Raw genomic sequence first — 11872 nt, 5'->3', positions numbered from 1 at the left:
CCTGCACCCTCAGTGACCAAAGTGTGCCGAGGAGCAATGGCACACAGCTGCAGTGCTGTGCGCTACCTTGGTGAAGACAGGATGTCTTCTGCCGCCGATTTTCCGGACCTCTTCTTGCTTCTGGCTCTGTAAGGGGGCCGGCGGCGCGGCTCTGGGACCGGACTCCATGGCTGGGCCTGTGTTCGATCCCTCTGGAGCTAATGGTGTCCAGTAGCCTAAGAAGCCCAATCCACTCTGCACGCAGGTGAGTTCGCTTCTTCTCCCCTTAGTCCCTCGATGCAGTGAGCCTGTTGCCAGCAGGTCTCACTGAAAATAAAAAACCTAAAACTAAACTTTTCACTAAGCAGCTCAGGAGAGCCCCTAGTGTGCACCCTTCTCGTTGGGGCACAAAAATCTAACTGAGGCTTGGAGGAGGGTCATAGGGGGAGGAGCCAGTGCACACCAGGTAGTCCTAAAGCTTTACTTTTGTGCCCAGTCTCCTGCGGAGCCGTTATTCCCCATGGTCCTTACGGAGCTCCCAGCATCCACTAGGACGTCAGAGAAATGTGGTTTCCAGTGCGTTAGAACCCCTGTAAACGAAGTACCAGTGTGGGTATAGTTGTGGCTTAGGCGGAACATGTTGCGTCTCTGAAGGCGCAGCCTGTCAGTGCTGCGCTCCTACCCTCATGCCACCATTACCGGCAGCAACCTGCTAACCGGGACGCCTGCCATCTACTCACCACTCTTACTTCTGGCTCTGTTAGGGGTGGCGGTGTGCTGCGGGAATGTACAGTCACTGTGGTGGGGCTTGCGAATAGGTCCCTCAGGAGCTATGTCCAGGCAGTGGGGAACAGAACCATTAACCCTAAAGGAGGTTGGACATCTCCCCCCCCCCCCCCCCCACAAGTCTCATGAAGCAGGCAGGCCGGTGCCAACTAGACCTGCCAGAAAACAAACAGAAAATAAATGCAGAAAACTCTTCAGGAGCTTCCCTAAGCATGACTGGCTCCTCAGACACATTCTAAACAAAGTCTGGTAGGAGGAGCATAGAGGGAGGAGCCAGTGCACACTGTTCATTTCTTAAAGTGCCCAAGGCTCCTAGTGGACCCGTCTATACCCCATGGTACTAATGTGGACCTCAGTATCTTCTAGGACATAAAAGTTCCATTTACCACAACGCGCTGCTCCCTATTATCTAACCAATTTCTGACACAAGTGCATATTGTGTTCCCTAACCCAAGTTCTTGTAATTTATAGATATGTCTCATGTACAGTACTGTATCAAAAGCTTTAGCAAAGTATAAAGATTACATCCACCTCCTTACCCAAATCTAGGTTAGCACTGTCACATAAAAGCCTAGTAAGGTTGACATGATCTATCCTTCACAGATCCATATTGGTTCCTATTAATAACCTTATTGGCTTCAAGGAACTACTGTATACTATCCCTTAAAATACTTACCCCACTACAGATGTAAGACTAACTGGTCTACAATTACAGTTCAGATTCACTTCCCTTTTTGAATATGGGCACAACTTATGCTATACACGTCTTTGTGAACCATGCCTGATTCAAGAGTCACTGAAGATAGCAGATTTGCTAGTTCAGTGTAGTTCTATGAGAACCCTTGGGTGAATTCCACCTGGACCAGGTGATTTATTCATCTTAATTTTTTTTTATGTTGCAGACTTCACTTGAACAAGCACTTAGCAGTGGGACATCATTGCTGAGGTTATATGTTAGTCCTAACATCTGCTCCTTACTTGTGAATACTAGAGTTGTGCATTTTCTTTGAAATCACAGTCTTATTCGTGTGGTTATCCAACAGGAAGACCATCTTTAAACATAATCAAGTTGAAGTCTTAGCCAGGGTCTGCTGCATCTACTTTTGGAACAAACTCCATTTCATTATCTACTCACAAATAATTCTATAAATGAGTTATCAGGGCTGACGTTTTTCACCTTTCTCCCAATCATGGAATTTACCACCAATAGAAATACACTAGTGGTCAAAATGCTTAGGGAAGCCCCATTTTTCCTGTTTCTATTGTAATTTAATTTCTCAAATGTACTCCGAATATACAAATTTAAAAAAAAAAAAAATGTAATACACAGGGCCAATCCAATTAGCCCTACAGGGTGAGTGGCTGTGGCATGTAAACATTGGCCCCTGAACTAGCACCCCTTTTTAATGTCCAACTTATTTTTGCGTATGGACTGCTCCCATAAATATTTAACTCAAAGCTGCCACCTTGTGCAGGTGTAACCGTGATAAGCACCACCAGTATGGCATTCTTTCTACAATGGAAGTCAAATTGTTCTCCAAGTAGTTCCAGCAAATATGCTAAAATTGCTTTGACCCTTCTTGTCCGGTTCCTCTTAAACCAGCTTGATGAGGTTTGTCTGAAGACTGCAGCCATTCCATGATTATAAGACTGCCATCTTTTCCTGAAAAAGGTAGCCAACAGTAGCCCGAAGGACTACATTATCTTGCTGCAGTATGAACACTTCAATAGCCCTTTCAGTTCAGGGCCCAAGCCACAGATGCAGCCCTCCTTCCCCCCACAAAAACAACCTCCAAAGCATTAGGCTTCCTCAGTTTGACCATTTGTGTCAGATGGGTTTATTTACTAAGCATCAGCTTATAAAAGCAGTTGCTCGCTGGTGTTTAAATTTGAAGGGCAAAACTTTGAATAGCATAATAGAACTTATGATCTATATTCCCTAGCACATATGCATGCTCATTCACATTATGGTGAATCTTGAAGGGAGCAAGTTAACCTACCAGTGTATTTTAGTACTGTGGGAGGAAACCCATGCGAGTATGGAGAAACTCCAGTTAGGGCCATGGTGGGAATTAATCCATGAGTGCACTGTACATTAGGCATGCTTAATGAATTGACCAGGGGGTACCCCATGCAAACAAAGTCTATGGACACACTTACGGCAGTAACTTTTTATTCCAGAAATTAAAAATACTAAATACATAACAGGTCAAAACTGCAGCATATCATTCACATAATTTGGGGAACTGTAATTAACACACTACAAGGGTGACGAAATGAATAGCTTCAGCTGGGCAATGAACATATGCTTAAAAAATACCACAAAAATAACTAAGTAGCTTGACGGAATGTGAATAACTTCTGTAACCATTTAAAGAGCTCAATTATGTACAAGACGGAGGGCTTCTGCGTTACGGCCAGAATCGTGCAAGAATGGGGACAGGTAGGGGTACAGCTTCTCAGTGAAGGTCGCATTGAATGTGTAGATGGCAGACATGTTATCTGCATTGTAGAACGATATCTGACCACCTTCGTAATCTACGTAGACTCCGATTTTCTTAGGTTTGGAATTTAGGACAAGGGTCTTGGAAGGAGACTCAAGGGCCTTGTACGCATTACCATTCCTCAGCCAAATTGCCCAATACCCATTCTTGGGGTTCAGCTTGATCTTACCCTTACGGTTGCTGGACTCACTGGCCATGCCAACATCCCAAGCGGTTTTATCTCCTACATCTACCTCCCAATAATGGCGGCCTGAACTGAAACCCTCAGATCCCAACACAAGGATGCACTGGCTGAAACGCTTGGGATTGTCAGGGAGGGGGAGTTTGGCATCCCCATATTTAACACTGGCAAGCCCATCAGACAGTATCAAGTTGGGGTGTGCGGTGCTAGGGTCCAACAACATCGGAGACAGATCTGAGGAATAGAATAAAGAGAAATGGTCAAACATAAATATGTCGTTTCACAGGCTAACGGAGCAAACTGAAGACAAAGCTGAAAATGCATTTGGAAGTGGTATGGGCAAGTCTGATGCAGCAGATGACTTAAGAGTCACTTGGCCATACAGTGGCAGCCACAAGGATCAGTAAAGCATACAACTGCTATTTCACAGCAGCAAAGACACCCCTTGCAGAGCATCAATGATCTAAACTGGAATTACATGGCTGGAAAACCAGAATGGGCAGGATATAAGGAGAGACTACACTTCAGTAGCAGGTGCACAGGTGCAATTTTAGCAAAAGATGCAACTTTTATCAGTAATCATAGCAGTGTAGTGAACGCTCACTATAATGATCTCTACAGCCAATCAGTACAACGTACCATGCAACTATTATACCACAACAGAACTCCAGCTGTAATTCCAGAAAGCAATAGGCTACAAAACTAAATCTAGGTAATGACAAGAAGACTGCCACTACACAATTTGTAATCATCTGTTTGGTCAAGAACATTGATCAGAGTAGGACTTACAAGGAGAGACAGAAGACTTCATCTGCTTCCACACGGTGTACTGGATGGGCCCCTTGAACGTTCCCTGGCACAGATCCTTGGACAGAAGGGTGTTACCGGAGGAAATGGCCTCTTTCTGCTGCTCCTGGCACCTGGAAGGAAAGAGGTAGATTGAGTAACTGTACTAGACACCAACATAAATCTCACGAGATGCCAACTACTAGACAATAGAAGTGTATGGGAAACTTACTTCTCAATGAATGTTTTGATGTCCTGCAGAAATAAAACAGAAAGGTTATTTGGCATCAAATGTGGGAAACTAGAGGTAACGTACAAAGAGCAATAGCCAGTCACAGCAGACAGTGTAACCTGGCAGGTATGGCCACTTACTGTGAGGAAAGAGATGGAGTCCTTATCATTCACCCTCTCGTTAGCCACTGATATGGTCTGCTTAATGTTGTCCCTGTTCTCCTGCATCTTGACCATGTTAGACTCCATTTCTTTCAGCAGACTGTCCCCCTGCTCATTAAGCTGTTCCAGAAGCTTCTCCTCGCGTTGCTTCAGGAAAGAGTGCAGCTTCTCAAACTCCGACACAATGTGCTGCTTGTAGTCAGATACATTCGTCTAAGGGCACAGAGAGGGGAGAGAATCAGACCAGAGACCTGATGTTTCTGCAGGAGATCCCTCAGTGCCGTCCCAACTGGCTTCACATAGACCTACATATTGATGGGTACAAGCAGTAACTTATAAACCCCCCCCCCCCCCACACTTCTCTGTATGAGATCACTTACTCTGTGCTGCTCAACCTTCTCACTCTGCTGATTGGTCAGCTGTTCAGTCACCTTCAAGGCTTCTTCTAGTGGAGCCACTATGGCAGACAGCTCCGTCTGGAGGGGAGGCAATGTTAAACAAGGTAAATAAAAATCATAGTTGAGAAGCAGTCTTAAACTCTTTGGTTACCTCAACTTACCCTGTACACCTCCACTGCATCCATGATGGGCAGGAAATTGTGACTTGCGTGTTTTAGCGAGTCCCGGCAGATGACACAGCTCAGAGTCCCATCGTCCTTACAGTACAGCTTCAGCCTCTCATCATGCTCAGGGCAGTTCTCCGTAGGCTTGGTCTTCTCAGGCCTTGATGGGGTCGAGACTGCAGAGGATCCAACAGTCTTCTTCACTAGGTTAGCTAGGGCTCGGTTGGTGGTGTGTCTTTTCTCCGTTATGACATCCTTGCAGTCAGGGCAAGTAAAGGAATCCTGACCTTCCCAGGCCTTGTCGATGCAGTTGCGGCAGAAGTTGTGGCCACAGTCAACCATAACTGGATCCTTGAAGAGCTCACTGCACAAGAGGCAGGTCAGTTCCTCCGCAAAATCACCAGAGGCCATCACCGAATTATTGGCTGGATCATTTTCTGTTTCCACCTTGGCTTTCTAGAGGAAGAGACAGATGAATGAGGGGGGAGTAGGTGTTATGAGAAATGTAATTATTTAAGACCACATCTAGGGAATTTTCTAAAAAGGAGGCCTGTAGCTTGTGTTTGAGAACATATGTATTTAACATGGGGTTTGAAATTGTTAACTAATGTGTGAAAACTGCATAAATTCATCCTCAAACCTTAAGGGTGTTCAGAAGATAACGCAGCCTTTGGCTACATGTAGATGCTTCATCACTGGACATTGCAAAGCACATGTTCCTGTACATAATCCACTTTGCATGCAACACGCGTGTTCTCATGTAGTGTTTTGATATGAAGCCAGAGGCCATAAGAAAAAAAAAAAAAACTTACAAAATTACAAGTAAACTATTTGTTCTCATTTCAAACGGGTGGTCTTCTGTATGCCGACTGACGGGATCCCAGCGCACAGTATACCGGCGCCGGGATCCCGACACTTATTCTCCCTCGTGGGGGTCCACAACCCCCCTTAGAGGGAGAATAAAATAGTGCGTCGCGCATAGCGTGGCGAGTGCAGCAAGGGGCTCGTTTGCGCTCGCCACACTGTCAGTAAGCCGGCGGTCGGGCTCCCGGCATGCTGGTCGCCGGGAGCCCGACTGCCGGCATATCGTAGTGAACCCATTTCAAACTGGGCACAGGTTAAAAAGTGGAGCAGAGTACCAATTTCTACATTACCAATAACTTGTGCTTACTGCCTGCACTTTGTATCACACCTTCTACTGTGCCAAGTTACTGTTAAAGAACATTTACTTCATATAACATTACCAGGTCATAAGTATAACAGATTGTAATATGACGGCTTCCAGACAAAACCTTTCCAAAAAAATAAAAAAATTGTCAACTATCTTTAGACACCCATTATGCATTGCACTAAAGGCAATGAAAATGGTGGAAGATCATAACAGGAGCAGTTAAAAGTCCTCAAAACAAGCAGCTTGGGGTCCAAAAGAGTAAACATATGAATCGCAAAGATAACACGAATTCCTGCTGGTCTTTTATGTTCCAACGACATTAAGCAGTTAAGATCCTTTGGCCAAACACTGATGTTGGCCTTTAGAGTGGATGGACAGACATGATGGTAATGATCCCTGTTTTGCATATTTTAACAAACTAAATGAAATGAAGTGGTTAAAATTCAATTTGTGCAGTGCTGAAGATGTGTTCCGTGCAAACCACAACCTACGTAGCTCTAGTTAGTGCTGCAAGAGCGGGTGAAACATTTTGGTGCATGTGGGCAAGCTGCTAAAACCCCACGAGATGCCGTTCCACGATTTCAAAGCCCTGGATGCAGAAACTTCACAACTGGTACCAGCATGAACAAGGTGTTAACTAGTGACTAAGTAATACAGACTAGCCCAGATGAGAACATGCAGGGCTCTACGTTAATGCACATTATAAATCGCTCAGTGCATTAACATGCACTATACCTACAAGAGATGCCTGACTTTACATGTCTACTACGCTGGAAGAGAAAATCAGACTGAATGCAGTACAAGTGGTACAGCAGAGATCAATTCCCTACAGACCTGCCTCTCCATTTCATACAAGCTGAAGTCTGGTGGCAATACGAGTCAAAGCCAACCACTGAATACAGAGAATGGCCTCTCCATCCAGAGAGCTCCTAAGACTGGTGATTTGGATCCAAAACAATAAAAAAAAAAAATCCATTAGTCATATGGTAAAAAGGCAAAATCACAGCAGACATGCTCAAAACAAGCAATGTCAGCACGACGTAAAGTCCCCTTAATGGTGGAGATATGAAGTAGCGCAAGACTTGCAAGAATTACGTTTATATACACCTCACTTTATTCACAAGCAATTCATCTTTATTATTAAAGGAAACTATGGCTAAAAACTATTTTAAGTGGGAGCAGAATGGCGCAAGGCTGGACCTACTGTATAATACATGCGAGCTCAGTGCAGGGTTCGGATGATCTAGCCCACTTGGGAATCTGTGAAACTGCAAAGCATTAATGATTACGGCAAAGCATCTTCTGTACCAGACAAAATCCCTTGTCGACGATTCAGGATACCAGTGCAGACAACTCAATTCCGAGAGAGACCTCCCAGTCTTAGAAGTTTAGGTCCCTGGCATTTCCTGAGGTTTTGCAGGGTTTTAGTGCAAAGTGAATGCTACCAGAACCCTACTCAATCAGCGGCTACATCCCTTTTGGCAAATAGAACCAGCACAAAGAAGAAAGGATATGCCAGGCTCAAGCCAGCTAATGGGTGCAGCCACAGGACGCCAACAAGATGATGTCATTTTACAACGCTGCAAGGACGGAGGAAAAAAGTACAGAAAATAACTCACTACATAGAAGACGAGCTTAACTAAATGTTTTCCCGACCTCAGAAACATTATACACAAATCCGGCAGACATTTTATAAAAAGGAAACCCGAGGAGACCATTGGCAGAGCAGAAAGCCTCCAAGTTCACCATATAAAAACCACAAAAGCCAACAGAACCCTACTGGGTTCTCAAGGCAGACCTGCCAGCAAGGCGATACTACTACTACTACTACAGTCCCTCCCGTACAGGCGGCGTGACGAAAGCTGGCCGAGCAGACCGACAGGATTGAACCCTGTGTTACCTTCGGGTCAGGGTCGGCCTCCTCATTTTTCCGTTTCTGAGATGTTTTCCCATCTTCGGTCATCTCCTGGTCAGTACCGTTAACTTCCTTCTCCAGCTTGGGCAGCACCAGACGCGTTTTGTCAACCCACTCGTTTTGGCGGCGATTCACTGTGGAAACAAGCGAGCTTACAGCAAATAGTTTCATAGTAAAAACAAGTCTGGGAAGAGTAGTCACTCAGCTCAAATGCGAGCTCTCACTTACCACTGTAGACTCCTTGGACTGGCTTACAGAATGACCCATGACTTTATGTTACTTTAATGGTTAATCAAAGGAGACTAGTTGCTAAACGCAAATAAGGGCAGACAGAAAAAAAAAAAGCAACAAAAGAAAAATGCTTGGAATAAAAAATAAAAACACTGAAATTCATTTCAGAGCACCTGGCCAGATAGAGCTCGCTGCACAATGACTGGAAATAAAAAAAATCAGGACACTGGCACACAGCACAGACTAGTCAAGCCTTATGGGCAATTCTCTTGACATGCAGCATGTGTCTGCAAGGTAATTACTACCTGCGGTAATTATGGAACAGAACCAGCTGTGTTCTCTACTCAGCTCTGGGACACATTGTACAGAAAGTCCTGTACAGTCTTCCAGGAATATACACTGCAGCCAGAACTGGTGCCAGCAACAGGGAAAAGTGTCTGATTTATATAGTGTGTTCATTTTAAATGTTACTCTAAAACAGTGGTGGGCAACAAGAGGTCTGGGTAAGAGCGTGAGACTCGGGGGAGGGGAGACTTCTACCCATATCAGCCTTAACGTCTCTTAACGACTGACAACCTGCTAGCATGGTACAGTCACAGAAGCAGGTGGGCATATGTAGAATTGGATGTTGAAATGGTTAAGTCCAGACACTCAGTGTACAGGTGGTCAACCACTATGTACATCAGTGTAGCTGGAAAGGAAACTAAGCCAATTGTCACAATAAACGCAATTTGTAGTTTCCTTAAAGAACCAGATACCTCTTACAACGTCAATTAAGTGCATACAGCAGCCCACCACTGCCCTAGAAACTAACATACGGTTGACCGGGCCTCTCGAGATTGGTAAACCGTCAGACGGTTGTCCAAATAACCCCGGCAGTACAGTTGATGTAGCACTAGACTTGTGTACAGTGTATGGAGTGGTGATCAGGCACACTCCAGTTTCAGGAAGCCTCTTGCGAGTTCCATCTCCGTGCTCTCATACGCCGGAGAATCATGTGTTACACAAGCCTCACAGTTTAGCTTTTGATCCAGTTTTCATGCAGGGAAATTGCATGAAATACAGATAAAAAGCTCTAGAAGTAGCATCAAAACACTGAAAGGTAGAGACTAGCAGTGAGGTCCCATCATAACCTCATGTGCCAAAATGAAGTGGCTTATGTGGGCAGGATACCCTTCGCTTGTTCTTGATTGTACCACACAGGTGCAATCAAAAAAGATTTTGCCATCCAGTAACTACCCTCAATGTGAGCAGACACATCACGCTAAGTTCTGATAGAACACAGTGCTTAAAACCTGCTCCTCACACCAACATTCAAAGTTACAAGAAAGCAAAAAGTTTCAGATTATGTTCAAGGGATAGTCCCCTTTTTATTTCAAGATAAAAACAGCAATTGTAAGATTTCCACAAGGAAATCTTTGTTCCGAGAATGAAAAAACTTCAGATTGATATTCTGTGGGAGAATTCCATTACTGGCGACATGCAGCCAAACAGTCACAATGCTCTGCTGTGCATGTATCAGCCAGATACTGCAAGTTACCCTGTACACCTCTAGGGGGCACAAGGAAAAACTTGCACTGTGGACTGACACGGAGCGCTGTTCCGCAACAGCACACAGATAACCACAGTGAACTGAAATCCTCATCCCCACGAGGCACCCAGAAACAATTTTACTTACATCCGGCATAATGCACGTAGAACTCCTCCCTCCCCGCCTGCTTATTCATCCTGGTTTTCACGATCTCCGCATCATCTGGAGAAAGAAAAGACGGTTACATGCTGGATTTTAACAATAATCATGAGACATGGCAGCTAGGCCACTAACAGTGACTGGAGCATTGTTAGCCAGCAATCACTTCCACAGTACAGACTGCAGCAGCAATGGACAAAGACTGGGCTGTACTGATTTTTGAAGGGAGAACTGCCAGCACGATAATACAGTATAGGAGAGAGAATATATATATATATATATATATATATATATATATATATATATATATATATATATATATATATATATATATATATATATATATAAAGCAATTGCTACATATACAGAATATAGGATAGAGGGGGGACATATATAGCGATATATGAATGTACAGTATACAAGAGCTATAGGGACATGCACACGAGTATGGGATTGATATATAGCATATGAAGTGGGGGGGGGGGACTCCGATAGCCATCCACAAGCAGGGACATTTATATACAGGCTATAGGAGGGTGTATATAGTATACGAGGGCTATATAACATACAGCAGTATATACAGGGGAAATACTTGCAGGACTCCCCAGCATAAAGGGATAGAGATAGATATGAAATACACAGTATATTCCCTATATGATTATATACAGTATAAGGGGATAAACAAGTACATAGCCGCATATAAATGGGATGGGAGACAGGGCTATAGCTGTAGATACAGTATATTTATATACGCAGTTTAAGGGCTCTAGGTGTATAAACAGATACAGTATATGCAGTTAATAGATCACATAATATATATAGGGGGATGGGAGAGCCTCACAGTATACTTCTATACACAGTATAAGGGCAATTGGTGTATATAGTATATGAGGGTTATAGAAAACATGTGGCAGTATATATAGGGGATGGGAGGAGCCACACAGATTTTTTTTTTATATATATATATATATATATATATATATATATATATATATATAATCTCTATCTATATCCGATGTGAATGGCCAAATATTCTCTGTAAAGCGCTGCGGAATATGTGTGCGCTATATAAATAACTGGTAATAAATAAATATCTCCCGTATATTGTATCTATATTTATCTATCTATCGGGAAGGGGTGAGACTCACGGAAGGACCCGTCCGCCCGCCGGCACGAGTAGGTGGACCCGATCTGCACGGTCACATCCTCCCCATCGTCCTCGCCTCCGTCGTCGTCGTTCTCATCCTCTTCTTCCTCCTCCATCTGATCCTCCGCGTTATCGACCTCCTCCCCGGCTGGGGTCTCGTTCTTCTCGGTGGATGCGGGCTGAGCCACGGCGGCCATGTCTGGGGTGTGTGGCGGGGATTACTGCACCGGGACCGGGAGAGCAGCGGAGTACGTGTCCGTCTGAGAGACGAATCAAAATGGCGGATGAGGCGACACGCGCGCTCCCTCTATATCCCCTCCCGAGCGCGCACTGCGCATGCGCCGCCCGCCCGCAGATGCACACCGCGCATGCGCCCATGACCATCCCCTGCACACTGCGCATGCGCCTCCCCCTGCGGGCGTCCACCGCGCATGCGCCGCCAGTCCCGGCGCACAAAGCCACGGGGCGGGGCCGGGCACCCGCATTGTTGTGTGACTAGGAAATGGCTGTGTGGCGGGAATCGGCCA

The 11872-nt window shown here is 44.9% G+C and overlaps 1 protein-coding gene across 1 annotated transcript; it reads right to left on the bottom strand.

Moving 5' to 3' along the window:
* Positions 1–2921: 2921 nt before the first annotated feature.
* On the bottom strand, positions 2922–11645 carry LOC134945736 (nuclear factor 7, ovary-like). The gene is made up of 9 exons (XM_063935194.1): positions 11347–11645; positions 10187–10261; positions 8263–8411; positions 5189–5647; positions 5010–5105; positions 4609–4842; positions 4469–4491; positions 4240–4370; positions 2922–3684 (listed from the first exon to the last, which is right to left on the bottom strand). The coding sequence occupies exons 1-9, from the start codon at positions 11540–11542 to the stop codon at positions 3146–3148; spliced, it is 1902 nt and encodes a 633-aa protein (XP_063791264.1). The 5' UTR covers positions 11543–11645; the 3' UTR covers positions 2922–3145.
* Positions 11646–11872: the final 227 nt, after the last annotated feature.

This window comes from Pseudophryne corroboree, chromosome 7 (assembly GCF_028390025.1).
Source record: "Pseudophryne corroboree isolate aPseCor3 chromosome 7, aPseCor3.hap2, whole genome shotgun sequence".
NCBI lineage: Eukaryota > Metazoa > Chordata > Amphibia > Anura > Myobatrachidae > Pseudophryne > Pseudophryne corroboree.
The sequence above is the reverse complement of the archived record's forward strand: the minus strand, read 5'-3'. Positions and strand labels throughout refer to the sequence as shown.

What these genes read in the sequence shown, in the direction of transcription:
- LOC134945736 (XM_063935194.1), bottom strand. Translation starts at nt 11,542, where the DNA reads ATGGCCGCCGTGGCTCAGCCCGCATCCACCGAGAAGAACGAGACCCCA. An exon ending in CTACGTGCATTATGCCGGAT is followed by an intron (nt 8,412 to 10,186) that starts GTAAGTAAAATT and finishes TTGTTTCCACAG; the next exon opens with TGAATCGCCGCCAAAACGAG. An exon ending in ACTCCATCTCTTTCCTCACA is followed by an intron (nt 4,492 to 4,608) that starts GTAAGTGGCCAT and finishes TTATTTCTGCAG; the next exon opens with GACATCAAAACATTCATTGA.